This window comes from Typopeltis vanoorti, chromosome 10, assembly GCF_054136105.1.
Source record: "Typopeltis vanoorti isolate ZY-2024b chromosome 10, IOZ_Tvanoo_1.0, whole genome shotgun sequence".
Lineage (NCBI taxonomy): Eukaryota > Metazoa > Arthropoda > Arachnida > Uropygi > Thelyphonidae > Typopeltis > Typopeltis vanoorti.
In genome coordinates, this window is record NC_143558.1 from 92,343,020 (window position 1) to 92,362,116 (window position 19,097).

The following is a 19,097-nucleotide window of genomic DNA, read 5'->3' on the forward strand; positions in this document are numbered from 1 at the left end:
GTTAGGATGCTTAAACCAAGGTTGGCATAAATTATTAGAATATGACTACGATGAAAAGCCAAACAGCTATTTTTTTCTGGCGAGGTTGATATAAGTTAAGGGGATAAAAATCCCTTATGGTTTTTCAGCCAGTAAGTGAAACTAAGATTGAAAACTACGATCTGTAACGTTTCGTGCCGACGAACTGTCAGCGTATCCAAGCGTAAGTGACCACTTGGTAGTGCCACACCACGGCAACTCGTTGCAAAGGTGGAGCAAGATCACTCACTGTTCTTGATATTTTCTCATAATGTAAAACACACAGCTCTTAAGAGATGTAGTACTGTTTTACATTATGAGGAGAGGTCACTACCCAGACCGGTTTCAACCTTTTTTGAGGTCTCATCAGTGAGTAGCTAGACCTAGAATATCAGAGTTTAAGTGAAGAAAACTTACATACTTTTGCTATACGATTGCCTGAAAGGTGTGTCACTATATTATATTATAACATAGTATAACTATAACTAAGATGAAAAGCCAAACGGCTATTTTTTTCTGGCGAGGTTGATATAAGTTAAGGGGGTAAAAATCCCTTATGGTTTTTCAGCCAGCAAGCGAAACTAAGATCGAAAACTACGATCTGTAACGTTTCATGCCGACAAACTGTCAGCGTATCCAAGCGTAAGTGACCACTTGGTAGTGCCACACCACGGCAACTCATTGCAAAGGTGGAGAAAGCTCCCTCACTGTTCTTGATATTTTCTCATAATGTAAAACACACAGCTCTTAAAGAGATGTAGTACTGTTTTACATTATGAGGAGAGGTCACTACCCAGACCGGTTTCAACCTTTTTTGAGGTCTCATCAGTGAGTAGCTAGACCTAGAATATGGTGTGGCACTACCAAGTGGTCACTTACGCTTGGATACGCTGACAGTTCGTCGGCATGAAACGTTACAGATCGTAGTTTTCGATCTTAGTTTCGCTTACTGGCTGAAAAACCATAAGGGATTTTTATCCCCTTAACTTATATTAGAATATGAGTTTGTAATTATGTTACTGCTTATATTTCTTTTCAGTTTAAGTGATGGATGCAGTACCTGAGCACTCTCCATTAAATACTAAAGCAATTATGTTTTAGGGTAGATATCCCAGTTAAATGCATGCAATGTGAGACTTAGTGGGATATTTTTTTCCTGAAAATATTCTCAGAAATTTTATTGTAAATAGTTTATGTTTTGTTACTTAAGAATTTCTATTCTAGTATAGTTCTTTAGATTTGACCACGTATTATAACTTTTACATTTAATAACTTGTGCTGACATTACTTTTAACTTCAGTCATTGTTGGTTTTCTTTTTCCTCCCCACTTCCTCTCAACTCTTTCCTTCTGTATACATTCAACTAATTCATTTTTTCATTTATTTATTTATTCTTATGGCAAAAGGAATACAAAGCAGCTATGGGTGACGATGAGGTGACGGATGAGGCCCAATCCAGAGCCTCATCTGTCACCTCGTGAATGTCCTGGAGGCCACCACGATGAAATTGGTGCCTTGGGTAATCATCCGCAATATGAATAATTGTCTGGGCCATGGGTGAGCAATCACAATAAGGGTAGTCTGAGTCTCGTTTTTGTAGTACCACATCTGCCCTGGTTAGTTCTGATCCTGTTGATAGATGACCAAATCTTCCTAGGAAGAGCAAAACCAAGTTGTGGAGCACAGGGATCTTCAACCAGGAAGCCAATTGTTGGACCGGTGTTCTCTTCACATGTCAGGTGTTGATGGTAAGGCAGCTGAAGAGAGTTCATCCATGGACTCTGCCCCAGAAGAATTCAACCCCAGGAAGGGTTTCTTGATTTTAGGCAAAGACAAGGTGGATTTATGAGAGTTTGGTGCAGAGGCAGGAGTGGCTTGCTCATTACTTTATTAAATTCTTTAATTGAGGCATCTCTTCTCCATATATTTGGTAGAGCAATGTTAGATAGGACAGGCAACCAAGGAAGAGGGGCGCTTCTGTGTCCCACTAATTTTGTGCATGGTAGAGTTTAGCTGGGTGTCTATAATGTTAGTGTGCACACTTCTTTCCCAGATGGGGGTACAGTATTCTGCTGCAGGCACTGTAACTTATTTTTCGAAGCGTGCTCCCCCTCCGCCGCTGCCGCCAAACAAGCAAGGCGATCCTTGTTATTCCAGGCAAGCAACGATCAAGCTGGCATAGAGCTTTTTGAGTTGTGTTTTTATCATGGTTGCTGTAAGTGGTCCAGGAGGCTTGGTACCATTGGATACCTGGTTAGAGATATTAGTTTCATGTTACCAGTGTTACATCTCTGGGGCTTCTTTTGTCTGAAACACCAACAATGTACCACAGGGGTAACACTACTGGGGGGGCATGAGAAGGCTGTCTCAATCTCCCCCAATCGACGCTAATTTGCCTTAATGTCAGGCAAATTAGCGTCGGTTTCTTAATGTGAGACTGTTCCCAATTTAAATTATGTCCTCAAAAATTTTGATTATTTTTTATGATGTAATTCTTGATTTGAATTTGATGGTTTGTACAGTATTAATTGATATTTGCCTATCTATTTTTAGATCCTCATCATATCAATAGTGAAAATGATCATTTATGCACATGGTGGGAAATAGTACGAACGCTCCTGTCTCAGTCCACTAATAATATTGGATCCTATGTTGCGGCAGTTATAGCCCGCAGTGTTTCCATTTCCATAACATCATCTTTTCAAGTAGAGTATAGGTGTTTTTCTCCAGATCTTTTAAACAACCATGAAAGTTCAAAACTGGAGGAAGATAAATCTTTGATTAAAGATGATTCTAATGATACAGTTGAAGAGGGAAAGGATACCAGTGGAGACAATGAATGGGAATCTATTTCTCTGGATGTGGAACATTGGAATTTGTTAGTGAAACAGTTAGAAGATATTTTAGTTCTTAGCATTTTATTAAAATCCCAAATTGGGACAAAATCTTCCCATAAGGAATTTATTATATCTTTGACGTCAATCTTAAATGGTGGCTCAGGTAAGAAAAATCCAATGTGATTCTCTTTCTAGAATGTAATAAAATATTATTTGAAATATTAGTTAATCTTTATCCCAAGTTCTTTTTATATTATATTAATACTCCTTTTTTGGATATAATGATTTGTGTTTTCCCTTAATAGCGAAGGATAATGGTTTACTAGAGAGCATGATTACTTGGACTGTATCACAAAGAAGACAAAATCCTTATCATTCAGAACTTCAATAGATATATATATATTTTTTAATTGAAAAGCCCTTAAAATTCCAGTTTATCCATCACAGACAAACATCTGGGATTTGAATTGCAAACTAGAATGAACTTGGGCCTTTTCAGCTAGAACTCTTTGTAGTTACCAAATGAGCTATAGAGGCTTGACCTAGTCACATAAATTGGATATATCCTTTCACCCAATTACAGTTGGTATTTGATATCCTTACTTATAAACTTAGCAAAAATAAATAAAAATAAGATGTATCCCATCTCTGTTTCTCTGTATCTTCTCACAAGCAGAAAGCCTTATCTAACAAACTGAAATCTCAATATAGCAAATGCTGTTACAAAGTACTCGCTCATTGTAATAAACTGCTAAAAAAGTTCCAATCAGAGTCCTGTAGCATCAGTTCTGTTTTAAGAGAAATTAAAATTTTCCTAAAATTTTCATCCCACAGACTCGTTGACCAGAAGAACACGCACACAGCTAACAGATAATCTCAGTTTACTGGTTTAAAAAACCAGTACCATTACTGGAATGGTACTGGTTTTTCTTTTTCTATACTTCCTTTCTTTATGGTGCTTCTCCTGAGGCTTTTTTTTTCACTCTCTTATCTACAGATCACCATTGCTGGGATCCCTCTCCTTGCCATGTAGTGTGACCTGTGGACATCCAGATTGGAGGGGGGGGGGGCGATCCTAGTAGTCTTGTGCTGTTTTATGAGCAGTCCTGAATGGCCTGGCTAGTGAGGTTATTGCAAGGGTCAACGATGTTGCAGTAAGTCTCCTCCATGGTCAGGAAATGAGGTCCAAGGGTATGTGGTGCCTGGGTTTTCTACTCTTGAGCACAGTCACTTCTTATCATACAGTGGGCATCCATGTGTAGCTTTGTGATGGGTAGGAAGCTCTGGTGCTGAAGTCCTTCTAAGAATAAGTTTTTCATTTACAAGTTTATGTAGCTCCCACTCACAAAAGGTTTTTCTATAAACCTCTATAATACATATACCATTGGTGGAGTAAGGATTTTTTTTCCATTTTTTTTAATTAATTTTTTATATTTTTTACTTTGGAAACTCAGCTCTAGAAACTAAACATGGAATTTTTCCAAGCCACTTAAAATCTTCAAAAAGTTTGACACTGGTCTCACATCTGGCAGTGAAACTCATCTCCCACCTAAAGACAATCACAAACATCCATGCCTATGGTGAGTTCTATTATGAGATTACCAAACATCTTTCACTATCTTTCATGAAACTACTCTACTTGTTGAACAGAATTTTCTCTGAGCACATCTTTCTAGAAGCCTGTCAGAAGTCAGTTATTATTGCCTTTCCTATGACCACCTCCCTGTGCAAGATCCTGGAAAAAATGGTTAACTCTCATCTTTTATGGTTTTTGGAGAGAAACTGCCTTTTCTTAAGAGAACACATTCTGATTTCCATAAACACCATTCAACAACTGATCATCTAGTCTGACTGGCTAGTGACTAGAGGCTAATGACTTCATATCACTTGGCTCAGTATGTATCCCATAATGTAAAGCACCCCCCCCCATCAGGTGTGTATAATGCAATGCATAATGGGAAGGGCCACTACCCAGACCGGTTTCAACCTTTATTGAGGTCTCTTCAGTGGGAGCCAGACCCAGGAGAGATACCAAGGTTGAAGTAATGCAGAAGTCATATATATCTCATATACAAGTAGATATGACTTCTACATTACTTCAACCTATCTCTCCTGGGTCTGGCTCCCATTTAAAAATCTCAATAAAGGTCGAAACCGGTCTGGGTAGTGGCCCTTCTCATTATGTATTTTGTCTCTAAAATCAAGGACTTTAAACTCAAATCTTCTGACATCTCGGTGAGCTTTGACGTGGTAGCACTCTTTACCAACATTCCGACACAAGAAGTTTTCTCTACTATCTCACTGTGTAAACTCTGGCTGTTTTGAATTTGAAGGTAAACTATATAAACAGGTCAAAGGATTAGCTATGGGAAGCACCCTCTCTCCTATATTAGCCAAAGATTTTTTTCGAGGATTTTGAACAAAAGGCAATCTCCTCTTTTAGTTTAAAACCAAGAATTTGGCTTAGATATGTGGACGATATATTCCTCATATGGGAGCATGGCACTGAGAATCTTCACAGGTTTCTCAACCATTTAAACAACCTCCATCAGGATATAAAATTGACCATGGAGATTGAAGAAAATAGTTCGCTCTGTTTCCTTGATGTTAAACTCACCAAGACGCCTGAATCAATAAAAGTCTCTATATATATAGAAAGCCAACACACACGGACAGATATTGGCATGCGTCCTCACATCACCATCCAGCGCAAAAGTTGGGTATTATATCAACTCTTGCAAATCGTGCAAGATCTGTACTGTCAGATGAAGAAGAACTAAAAAAAGAACTACAACATCTTAAATGGACCTTTAAAAGCAATGGCTACTCTTTAAAAAGTATCAACAAACAATTATCCCACCATCAACGTAGAGACACAGAACGACTCCAAAGGTTATATCTCTTTGCCATATATCAGCACACTATCCAAAAAACTGAGTAGAATCTTAAAGAAATTCAACATACAAACGTGCTTATCGGCTCTTCCAAAAATAAGATCAAGTTTCAGAAACTATAAACAACCTCACAACCTTCTACAATTTCCAGGTGTATACAAGGTCACATGTGAGTGTGGAAAACCTTACTATGGCCAAATGGAGAAATCTATCCTCCTATGTCTCGAGGAACACCAGAGAGACATTGCTTACAAGAGAACCAGAGCTACTGCCCTATCAGGCCATGTCCTGTTTTCAATAAACACGAAAAACAAAAGCTGCCAACATGAAGTAAATTGGACAACAACTTCAAACCTACACATTTGCCATGATGAGGTAGAACGCTGCATTGTAGAGTCAGAAGAAATCACCTTGGACCCTCTTCATATGAACAATAATCTCAGCTATAATTTGCCTGACTCTTTCAGCTCTACTGTCAGATACTGGAGATCGCGTGGTTCCACACACGCACAAGTGTACAACAATAGAACTTTAACACGGACTATAGCACAAGTTCATAATAACTGTAATTTACAGTCAAATATCATAACTTTATAATTGTATAGCTTTAGAGTGTCTCAATGTTTGTTTCGGTGTCTTTTAATATCTTTCTATGTTCTTAGTGCCTGATGAAGTCAATCTCGACGAAACATGTTGCGTTTGCAAATAAATCTCAATTTGTTATAATTCTCGGGTTTATAGTCAGTTTATATTAAAAATGAACATACATATATATATATATATATATATATATATATATATATTGATCCCATACACAAGAAGAGTTAGGAAAACCTATAAGCACATCAGTGAAGTTTGACATTTTTCTTGAAGAGTTGTAGATTGTGGTTGCTTGGGAACTTAATGAAAAAGAAGCATGTTCCAGAGTAGTATAGAGATATATGGAATAAAAGGGAAGAGGAACACCAGATTTAGTGTGTTTGCAGTTTGAAAAGGGATTTTGGACATCTACTGTGCTTGTTTTAAAATACCCAAGAGAAAGTAGAGGAATGATGTTGTTAGTTCAATGGAGCAATGTCCAAGGAAATGCCTGTAGAAAAGACAGAGCTAATATCTGTGAGACGGAGATTGAACTGAGTCAGTATTAGATGCCTGTCAATTCTGAGCTGAATTGAATTGCTCTCCAGTGAATACTATTAAGAAAGTTTAGAAGGGGTTTTTAGGTACACCAGCTGAAATATGTAAACAGTACTCCAAGGACAAATGGATTTCATATTTTTATTGTGTTAGTAGCTGCATGATTAGCATCTAGAGCAGAAAATGTTTAGTTTTTTTTTTGAAGTTGAGGAAGTTAATGATATGATGTGTTCATGTGAGGAGAGGCTAAAGATAAATATCAGATCACGGAGGGAGATTTGATCTCTGGTGATCGCTGTATTACTGAGGGTAGGAATGGAAGAGCTAAGATCCTTTTGTGAGAAAAAAGGCAAGAATGTGTTTTCATTAGATTGAAGGTGACCAGGTTATCCTCACTCTGTTGAATTATGGTATGGAGATCTGTGTTCAAGGAATTGTTTAAAGTTGATTTTGAAGATCGGAATCGGTGGATTCCAATCTGAGTCTAGATATACTTGTCAGGTCTGAAAATAAGTTCAAATTTAGAAAATTTACAAAAAATTCTGTTTTTTTTTAATAAATTTAAAAAATAAATAATTTGATAACTAATAATTTACATTTGTAAAATATAGTCATTTTATGTAATTATATTTTATTTTATAGATCTTTGGACGGCATCAATATAATTGCACCAGAAACTTACAAAATACCTTAAATGATAAATATACCATAAAGATGATAACAATGAAAGAATTAAAGGACAACCTAAATAAAATAAAAAATGGCAAATCAGCAGGAGAAGATGGGATAAACTCCGAACTGTATAAATTTGCTGGGAAAAAATTTCATCGAAGATTACTAAAATTTTTAAATAAAATATATACAAATGGGCAAATACTAATAGAATGGAATACAAGCATAGTAATACCTATATTTAAAAAGGGGATAAAACAAAACCTGCTAACTACAGAGATATTAGTTTATTGAATACATGCTACTAAATATATAGTAGAATACTTAATGAAAAACTAAAAATATACAGTGAAAAAATATTATTAGAATGTCAAAATGGATTTAGAAAAGGACGCTCTATAATGGATGCAGCTTTCTGTTTAAAACTAATTATAGAAAAAAGAAGAGAATTTAATTTGGAAAAAACTCATCTTTTGTTTATAGATAACAAAAAAAGCATTTGACAAAGTAAAAAGAATACTGTTTGATATATTACAAAGAATAAATAAACCTAATATTTTACTGCATGCAGTATTGAATATATACAATGATAATGAAATAAAAATAAAAATGAATGAAAAGTTGTCTGAAAAACAATCTGTAACCCAAGGAGTAAGACAGGAATACCCTCTGTCGCCAACACTTTTCAATATTTACATTAATGAAATATTAATGCAGTGGAACACCTTAAACAATCAAGGTATAGATATATCCCGAAATAACAAAATAAAAACGCTATTATTTGCAGATGATCAGGTAATAATATCAGATAAGGAAGACAATTTACAAAGACCAATATATAATTTAAACATTATAGTAGAACAGTTTGGAATGAAAATTTCCATAGATAAAACTAAAACAATGGCATTTTGTGGACAAACTCCAGTTAGGAGCAAAATAGTTATTAATAATAAAATAATAGAACAGATAAATACTTTCAGTTATCTTGGATGTGAAATATCATATGAAGGAGAAAAAGGCATAAAATTAAAAACTTCAAAATTTTTAGAGATTATAGGCCTGATAAATAGAACACTCAACCCAAATATAGTACAAAAAGAAACATGCTTAAAAATATACAATACTTTAGCAGTGCCCACATTATTATATGGCAGTGAAATTTGGGCAAATAAACAAACAAGATAAACAAAGAATAAAAACAAGTGAAATGAGATTTTTGAGAAGAACTGCAAAATACACATTATTAGATCAAAAAAGGAATGAAGACATTTTAAAAGAACTAAAAACAAATCTGAAAACAAACCCCCAACTCAACATCACCAGAGTTAAAGATCGGTACTATCAACGTAAGAAGCCTGAATGGCAAAGAAATGGAGCTAGCTGAGGAATTAGATAAGTACCAGATCAACATAATAGGGGTGACTGAAACAAAAAAGACCAAAACTGGTGAGATCTTTCTAAGCAATAAATACAAAATGTTATATTCAGGCATTGATATTCAAGGAAAAGAAGGAGTAGCCATAGTATTCAACACAAAATACGAGGCTAATCCTCTTGATTTGCAGGCAGTCTCAATTAGAGTAATGTGGGCAAATATGAGAATGGGGAACTGGAAAATGAGACTTATTTGTGCCTATGGTCCCACAGAAGGTTCTACTAAGGTAGAAGTGGAGGAATTTTTTGAGACTTTAGAAAAAGCAACTGACACAATGAAAAAGGAAAAGTTGGTCCTTGTTGGGGATCTAAATAGCAGAGTAGGAAATAATTGTGAGACATACAAAAAATATTTTGGGAAAATTTGGAGAAAAGAGCAAAGCTAATAATAATGGCAAATATCTGTTGGATTTCTGCTCAGGACATGGACTGGTTATTACTAACACCATGTTCCAACATAAAAATGTGCACAAATTCACATGGAGAGAAGAGGCAAGGAATAAGAAAAGTCTCATTGACTATGTTATTGTTGATAGTGATGTTTTCTCCCTCTCCCTGATGCAGGACACCAGAGTGTACAGAGGATTTGAAATTGGAAGTGATCACTATTTAGTCTTTCAATTTTATCCTGAGAGCAGGATAAAATTGAATTTCATATTGAAAAGAATAACATGTAAGAAAGTTTTAAAGCGAATAAAAGTTGAGAAGCTCTCAGATGTGAACTGTAGACTAAAATACACAAAGATTATTGAAGAAAAAATGAAAGAGTTTGAGAACAGGAATCAAACCTTGGAGATTCAGTGGGAAACTCTGAAGAAAACATTGATTGATTCTGCAAGAGAGGCATGTGGTGAGGTTGTCTGCAAGGATAAAAAAAAATCAGAACTCCCTGGTGGACACAGGAAGTTAAAGAGGCAGTGAAGGAAAAGAAGAAAGCATATCAAAAGTTCCTGGCAAATAAGTCAGCTTGTGCTCTTAGAGAATATAGAGACAAATGGAAGAATGTTAAACACTGTGTAAAACTAGCTAAACAAAAGTCATGGGAGGACTTTGGCAAGAATATAGAAAATAAATATCAAGAAGGTGGCAAAATATTCTGGAGGTTGTTGAAGAAGCTTAGGAATGGAGGAAAGAGTGCTGTAAAAGGAGTTAAAGATGATAAAGGTGACATGAAAACGAGAGAAAATGATATCCTTGAAGTATGGAGTAATTACTTTGAAAAATTGCTAAATGAAACAAGCAGTGATGACAGCACGGTGGTAAAAAACACTGACCAGGCATGCAGGCAGGAATACATATCCATACTTGAAGTAGAAAAAGCCATCAAAGGCTTGAAATGTGAAAAGGTAGCTGGAGTAGATGATATTCGACCAGAAATGTTGAAGTATGGTGGTATAAGAGTCTTACAGTGGCTGCACTGCATAGTTCAGAAAGCCTGGACAGAGGGACGAATTCCCGATGATTGGAGTAGAGCTCTCATAGTACCCATATATAAAATGGGAAATAAAACTGAATGTGAGAATTACAGAGGTATTTCCCCACTGAGTGTTCCTGGAAAGATCTTTTCAAGTGTACTTGAGAAACGGTTGAGAAGAATTGTGGAAGAAAAGCTTGAAGAACAAGCTGGATTCAGGCCAAACAGAGGCTGTCAGGATCAGATCTTCACTTTACGACAAATAGTCGAGAAAGCATGGGAATATAACAAAGAGATCTGTATTTAAGTTTTGTCGATTTGGAAAAGGCATATGATAAGGTGCCAAGAGAGAAGCTATTCAATACGCTACAGTTATATGGTGTCAATGGGGCGTTATATCAAGCAATACTTAGTCTTTATTTGAGTTGTAAGTCAGCAGTTAGAATTGAAGGAAGTACAGGAAGATGGTTTAATGTTAAATCTGGTGTGAGACAAGGATGTACATTATCCCCTCTGTTATTCATTATCTATATGGATCACATTATGAAGGAAAGTGGTATTAAAGATGAGATCAAAATTGGAGATGTTAATGTCAGCTCTTTGCTTTATGTGGATGATGTTATACTTCTAAATAAATCCGCTACAAGTCTGCAAGATTCTCTGACTAAATTGAATAGCTGTTGTAATAGATATGGTATGAAGGTCAGCAATAAAAAGACAAAGATAATGAAAATAGGCAGAATCATTGAAAATGTCAACTGGGTTGTAAATGGAGAATCTGTGGAACAAGTGAAGCATTTCAGCTACTTAGGCACGATTTTTACTGAAGATGGTAAATTAAATATAGAAATAGACAACAGAATCAGCAAAGATGGTATGGTGGGAAGTCAATTGAATAAATTCATATGGAATAAGAGAGAAATTTGTCGGAACACTAAATTAGCTGTATACAAGACAGTGTTCAAACCAGTTTTAACTTATGGATCTGAGAGCTGGGTCAGAAGTAAAACACTTGACCAAAGACTAGAGACCGCAGATATGAGAGTCCTGAGAAAGATTATAGGCGTGAACAGATGGCATCAATGGCAATATGATATTAAAAACGAGGATATTAGGAAAGAACTTGACATTGTCAGCATCCAGGAATGTGTTAGCAGAGCTAATATCAGGTGGTATAGTCACCTAAACAGAATGGGCGAGGAAAGATTAGCAAAACAAGTGTTCTCTGCCGGGTTGGCAGCAAAACGACCCAGAGGAAGACCAAGATATAGGTGGATTGATACGGTACAACGTGCCTTAAACGATAGAAATATAAGATCTGATAATGTTGGAGTCTTGACAAGTAACGGACTGATTTGGAGGAACATTGTAGATAGGAAGTTAGTAATGATATAATTTTTTCATGTAGTACTATTATATCCTGTACACCCCTTGTGGGTACATGGCAGGAATTTGATGATGATGATGATGATAAAAACAAAATCAATAGAAGAAAAAACTAAACAATTATAAACAAAAATGGATTGAACATGTAAACCGAATGGCCAACACCCGACATCCAAAGTAAATACTAAAATATAAGCCAGTTGGAAAGAGAAGTCAGGGTAGACCTCAAAAAAGGATATTGGATGGATAATGAGACCGGAACAGACCATTATGGTCTATATCCGTAATTAGTGTTATGATGATATTTTATTTTCTTAATCACACACCTTTTTATTGCACTTCTTTCAAAAAAAAAAAAAAAAAAAATACAAATACTTCCCACCCATCCCCATTCTACTTAAATTATTATGTGACTTCCACAGGGAGTCCAAAGACTCATCATGGGAGAGCAATCTACTCTGCCTCCCTAAATAATACATCTCACCCTCACCACTACTACTGCTTATTTCTCCTACTATAACACTGCTACTACCATCAACGCCATCTACTGCCCATCATCACCAACAACAGTATTTTTTGTCTGTAAATCGCATATGTTCTGAAGGCCGATTTGTCTATGTTGGATGAAAAACCTGAGTTTCTAGGAGAATAAACCCTGCTATGAGATCGACTAACTCACCTTCAATGAAAAAAGCTCATATAAGGATTCCCCTCATCATGACGAGAATCGAACCCAGGTCTTTTCCAGTCGAAAGGCATAGTGTTCTGCTGTTCTTCCAATTGACCTATGGAGGTACCAATGCCACTCCAGAATTTAGAATGAAGATTTTGAATTATCTTTTGCACAAAACAATCAAAAATGAGTATAGAATATCAAATGGGCTATCAAATCAAAACCAAGAGGCAAATGCACTACAACTATTTATACTTCTCACAGTAAGTTTACCCTCATCAAAAAAAAAGTGTTCTGCAAGAGAAAGGTACAAGATTGCTTTCTGAGTTACTGGAAAGGGAAGGTGATCCCAACAATATATCTGGCCAGACCCTGGACATTTTCAAACCAACAAAAATGTTCATTCAAATAGGTGATTCAATGTTTTCAAAAATTCAGTAGTTTCAGGAACAAAGAACTGGTAAAAAAAAATATCAAGAATACTGGAAGAGTGGACAGGGTTATCAGCAATTCAGGTTTGTAGATGTACAATTTGTATTAGTTCATTACTATAAGCAAATACTTCCACATCTCATCCATTTTGATCAGTGATGTTGGAAAAGAAATGCCAATTGGAATTGTGAACATTGATGTCATCTAGTAGTTACTTTACTATTTGGATAGTTGGATTGCAGAAAGTCATGCTTCAGGGATGAGAAGGTGAAGAAATCAGAGTGGTTTTCAGAATTTGGAATGTGGTGAATATAGCAGATAGATGTAGCTAAGTGGGCAAGAAAACCTTTGACTAGAGAAGGTCAGAACCACAGGATTCTAAATTTGACATTCTCTGGCAAACATTATTGGTTCTTACAAAGACACAGGCACCGCTCTTGTTTCAAAAGGAATCATGCAGTGTGTAATTTAGCATGTGAAGGTAGACTGTGGTTGATGAGATTGCAGTTTTTCTGTCAAGAGAAGGTCAGGTCTAGATGTTTGTAAGTGATGGTGTATGTCATTTTTGTTGGTGTTTATGCCACAGATGTTGAATCAAATGGAAAGTGATTTTTAGGGATTTTGATTTGTTTTGTATATTTGTTTGATTTGTTGAAATTGATTTTTGAGAGAAGTTCATTTTAATTGCAGTGACACTCGTTTTCTATGTTTCATGCAGTCGAAGAAGATACTGTTGGACATGACCCCCCATGCAGATTGCAACAAATCTCCTCCTCATATCCTGGCACTCAGTAGTGCCTCACATACTACTGCTCAGACTTCCCCTTCAGGCAGTGTTTGGCAGAGTATGTGCCAGTGGATTAAAAGGAAGTCAAAAAAAAAAAAAATACTTAGTTGAAGAATTCATATGAGGGAATCCTCTTAATGCTGCAACATGAATCTAAAGCAGCTCTTTCCAGTAATTCATCATTATCAGTAACAAATGAGCTTCTGTCCTCCTTCACCGAGTAATTGAATTATCTCATGTAATTGCAATTTCATGTTGCAGCAAATCTTTTTCTTTATTTTAAAAATAATTTTTTTCTCTTCCTCCTTAATTCCCTGTTTGTATGTGAACATGCATCTACACACTTTAAGTATTGCATATATTCTGATGTATTTTTATATCCATTCAGGTATCATAACTGACTTAGTTGCAGCATGGGCAGTGTCTGCTGGTTTGAAATCTGAAGTACTTGCTACAATAACAGATGAAAATGAAGTATTGTCATTTCCACAATTTAGTAATAATGTCAGTTGTATGCTACAAGAACATGGGAAAGTAACAAATATGGAAACAGTGAGAGGTAAGTTCTGATTGTTTATTTTTTATTTATTTTTTTTTTTTTAAGATAGTGACATTTTATTTTTTTCATTGCATCATGGCAATTATTATTTAAAAACACTGGAGTATTTGACTGAGGTTTAGCCTGTTCTCTGAATGAACCCACTGCCCTTGACACTTAACATTCTTATAAAGTATTCACTTTTCATCACCAATGACTACTTCACTCAAAAACAGAGATTGAACTTCTTGAGAATGAGAATGATTAAATTACACCAATGTGTAATTTAAACAACCTGGTGTGATCCTGGCTATATGCAACTGGCAATTAGATACTGAGAGATTACCTTAGTATCTCCGATAATACAAAGCACATATCCTTATGGGTATGTATATGATGCTATGTATTATGGGAAAGGTCACTACCCAAACCAGCTCCCACTGACGAGACCTCAATAAAAGTCAAAACCAGTCTAGATAGTGACCCTTCCCATAATGAATAACATTATATACAATACCCATAAGGATATGTGCTTTGTGATGAGAACTTATCCCACCTTTGCTATGAGTTGCCCCAGTCCCAAAAATACTTCAGGTTCAAACTTTGTTTGCTTTTACTTGGATAAAGGATTAAGCCAAATATATAATTGATAGCACAGCCAAGTGAAAAACACTTCCATCAACTATCTCTAATCCAGAGAATTTTAATAATAAGGTGTGACGCCTTTTGGCAACTGGCATATGGAAATATGACTTCTCAGTCACTTCCACCTTAGTATCGCCACCTCTGGTTCTATCTCCCACTGACGAGACCTCAATAAAGGTCAAAACCGGTCTGGGTAGTGATTCTTCCCATAATGCATGGCATTATATATACCCATAAGGATATGTACTTTGTATTATGGGAGATACTAAGGCAAGTGATGAGAACTTATCCCACCTTTGCCATGAGTTGTCCCAGTCCTGAAAATACTTCAGGCGCAAACTTTATTTGCTTACACTTGGATAAAGGATTAAGCCAAATATATAATTGGTAATGTATTGAACTTACTAATATTTTTCTGGTTTTTTACCCAGTATCACCAGCACACAAATTATAACTGGATAAGATCACAAGAACTACACTAAAGCATATGGTCTTTGGTATTGTTTGGAGCAGAGCATTATATAATTGCATTATGTAGTTACATAATGCTTTGGTGGCTAACCCTTCAACAATCCATTAAAATGAATCTTAGAACACATGCTGTAATTTTTTTTAAAAAAATAAATTCTCTAAGCTTGTTATACAATCTGTTCCCACTGTAATGAATCCATAAAGACCACAAGAATAGTTTGTTACAATGGAAATTTCACTATAATGAATTGCCTTTAAATTAGAATTATTGCTTTTTTTTATGAAATGATTTAAGGAAATTACAACGTCAACTAGGATATACATTAAAATAAATTTTAACATACTTCAATATTTCGGCAACGTCATGTTGCCATTTTCAAGAAACTTAAGAACAAGACACATGCACGCAAGCACAACAAACAGTAAGTGAGGAAGAAGCTATTATTTCTCCTAAAGTCCTAATGGTGCCCCCTAGCGGGCAATGTTGGTATTCTTGGGCGATCGGGCTGAAGGTCTTCTGATGTAGGTTTCCCAAATTTGAGGTAGTCTCATGTAGCCAAATTTGTTGAGGTTTGGATTGTTTCTTAGGGCTGAAGCTGATTCCATGAAAAGTCTTTCATATTTGTATTTACTATGGTGTATTATCTTGGCTTTCTTCCACCGTATTCTATGGCAGGTATCCAGTGCATGGTCAGCAAGACCAGAGTGGCTGTATTGGTGAAACTGGGTGTAGTCCTTGTATTCTGATATTGGCTGACCTGCCTGTTTGGCCAAAGTAGGACCGCTTACAGCTGCAAGGGACCTGGTATACACCAGGTAGGTCTGGGGGGGGGGGGGGGGGAGATTGGTCTTTAGTAGAGCGGATAAGGGATGCCAATTTTTTATATGGTCTGTAACAAGAAGTTACGTCATGTTTTTTTAGGATTTTTGTAATTTATTCCGAGGTGCCTTGGATATAGGGTATGGTGATGGATTTAGAGTAATCCTTGTTGTGAGGGGGGGAAGGGGGATTGTGGTTTACTGGTTTCATTATTTTTTGGGGGGCTAGCCATTGGCTGAGAAAGTGTTGAGAATGTGGTTTAGTTCTGTGGTTAGGGCATTGTCATTTGAACAGATACGTTTGGCCCTGTTGTGTAGTGTCTTAATGACTCCATATTGTTTGTGAGGAGGGGTGGTTGGATTGTTGGTGAATGTATCTGCCTGTATGGGTGGGTTTCTATAGACTGAGAAAACCAAGGTTCCATCAGGCTGGCGGGTGTCTAAGAAAGGAAGGCAGTTGTTTTTTCCTTCTTCCAGGGTGAATTTGATTCTGCGGTGTTGGTTGCTTAAGTGTGTTAGGAAGGAGAGGAGTGCATCAGAGCCATGTGGCCAAATAGCGAACACATCATCAACATAGCAAAGCGAAATGGTTGGTTTTTGTGGAGCAGAGTTTAAGGCTTTCTGTTCAAAAGTCTCCATATAAAAGTTGGCCAAGGATGGAGAGAGTGGAGAATCCATGGCTGTCCACTCTATTTGTTTGTAGAATTTTCCTTATCAAACAAAATAGCCTGAGTTCATTGTGAACTGAAATAGGGCTGTAATATTGGGAGGAAATTTAGCTTGGATTAGCTCTAAGCATGCTTTGAGTGGGACATTTGTAAATAAGGAGGAGACATCAAAACTGACCATTATGTCAGTGTGTTTGAGTGTAAGGATTTCTATGTTGGCTTTGAAGTGGGCTGAGTTTTTTATGTGTGAAGGTGTGTTGCCAGTATAGTGTGAGAGAGCTTTGGCCAAATGTTTAGCTAGTTTGTATGTGAGGGAATCAATGCCATCCACTATTGGGACATAATGGCACATTTTCCTTATGTATTTTTGGGAGTCCATAAATACGGGGGGTATGGAGTTAAATGGTTTTAATTTGTTAGCGATTTCCACAGGCCTAGAAGTGACCTTCTTAAGGAGCCTGTGGAGTTTTCTAATTTGTGAGTTGGTGGGATTGTACTCGATAGGTAAGTAGCCTTATCTAACAATAGAGCTTTCAGCTTACCTGTGTAGTCCTTTTGGTTAAGCAATACTGTGGCGTTCCCTTTATCAGCTTTGGTGATTATTATTTTCTTGTTTTTCTTTAATTCCAGTAGAGATTTAATTTCCTTACTGGGCATGTTGGCTTTTGGTGGTCTAGCTTTGGTCAGAACACAAGCTACATCCAGTCAAATATCGTTGGCGACGTGGCTTGGAAGATGTCGTATCCTGCGTTCAATTCTTATTATAATATCTTCAGCAAGTATTCTTCTGGGTGCAATGGCAAAGTTGTGGCCACGTGCGAGGGTGTCGAGTGCTTCAGGTTTTACACTAAATGACGAAAGGTTGACTACCATTTTGGTAGGAAGTTGTGGTTTCGAGATCGAGTTCTTTTTCAAATTTTTTGATGTGTCGATCTCGTACTTTTTTAAATTCTTTCTCCGCTGCAGTGCATGAGATGTCATATAAAATAGACCAAATTTCGTGGCTTAAGGTGCTTGAAAGGTCATCTTCGAGTGCCTGTATAGCTAAGATAGCATCATTCAGGAACCGGCGAGTCATGGCGATTTGTTCCCTGAGCAAGGCTTGGCTGGCACGGTTATAAATACAAAGAGCCTTTTGCGAAGAGAAACGGTGCATGAATTTCACACAGTTAGGAATTACCTGGTTATCCCGGCAGTGTTTTAGGACGTCAAGACAATTCAGTTGTCTTGATAGCTTTAACTTCATTTTACCGTAATGGCGTGCTTTACGTGCGATATCATCTCAGTGGATTATCGGAATTCTCGTGGAAAGGCTTAGACATTGGTTATGCATTTTTTACTAAATGATTTAAGGAAATTACAATGTCAACTAGGATATACATTAAAATAAATTTTAATATACTTCAATATTTCGGCAAATTCACATTGCCATTTTCAAGAAACTTAAGAACTAGACACGTGCATGCCAATACAGCCACTCTGGTCTTGCTGACCACACACTGGATACCTGCCATAGAATACGGTGGAAGAAAGCCAAGATAATACACCGTAGTAAATACAAATATGAAAGGCTTTTCATGGAATCGGCTTCAGCCCTAAGAAATAATCCAAACCTCAACAAATTTGGCTGCATGAGACTGCCTCAAATTTAGGAACCTACATCAGAATACCTTCAGCCCAATCACCCAAGAATACCAACATTGCCTGCTAGGGGGCACCATTAGGACTTTAGGAGAAATAATAGCTTCCTGCTTCTTCCTCACTTGCTGTTTGTTGTGCCTGCGTGCACGTGTCTTGTTCTTAAGTTTCTTGAAAATGGCAACGTGACGTTGCCGAAATATTGAAGTATATTAAAATTTATTTTAATGTATATCCTAGTTGACATTTTAATTTCCTTAAATCATTTAGTAAAAAATGCATAACCAACGTCTAAGCCTTTCCACGAGAATTAGAATTATTGCTGTTAGCTTTGGTTGGACTTATCAGCATTTTGTTAAGTGAGTGAGTTATTATTATTATTATGTGATACCTCCAGGGAGTCCAAAGACTCATGGAGAGAGAGTGTGCCAACAGCATCGAATGATTAAACCCCTTTCAACTACTAACCACGCTCAAACTTGCTTAACTTTTTGCGAGCCATTAATAGCAGAATCTCTACCAATCGACCAACCTTTGCTTGCAAAGGTTGGTCGAGTTAGTAAGAGTTGACTGTGTGTTAGTCTTGTTTTTATTTCTGATCTTATATAATATGGCAGAATTCCCTTCTTTTCAT

The 19,097-nt window shown here is 36.6% G+C and overlaps 1 protein-coding gene across 2 annotated transcripts in view; it reads left to right on the top strand.

Moving 5' to 3' along the window:
• The window catches only part of Rab3-GAP (Rab3 GTPase activating protein), a 732,105-nt gene that overhangs the window by 504,885 nt on the left and 208,123 nt on the right, over positions 1-19,097 (top strand). For both annotated transcript variants that reach the window (XM_090399255.1, XM_090399256.1), the window contains 2 exons: positions 2,572-3,018; positions 14,073-14,243. In XM_090399255.1, the coding sequence (XP_090255381.1) occupies positions 2,572-3,018; positions 14,073-14,243 (618 nt within the window). The remainder of the gene's footprint in view (positions 1-2,571; positions 3,019-14,072; positions 14,244-19,097) is intronic.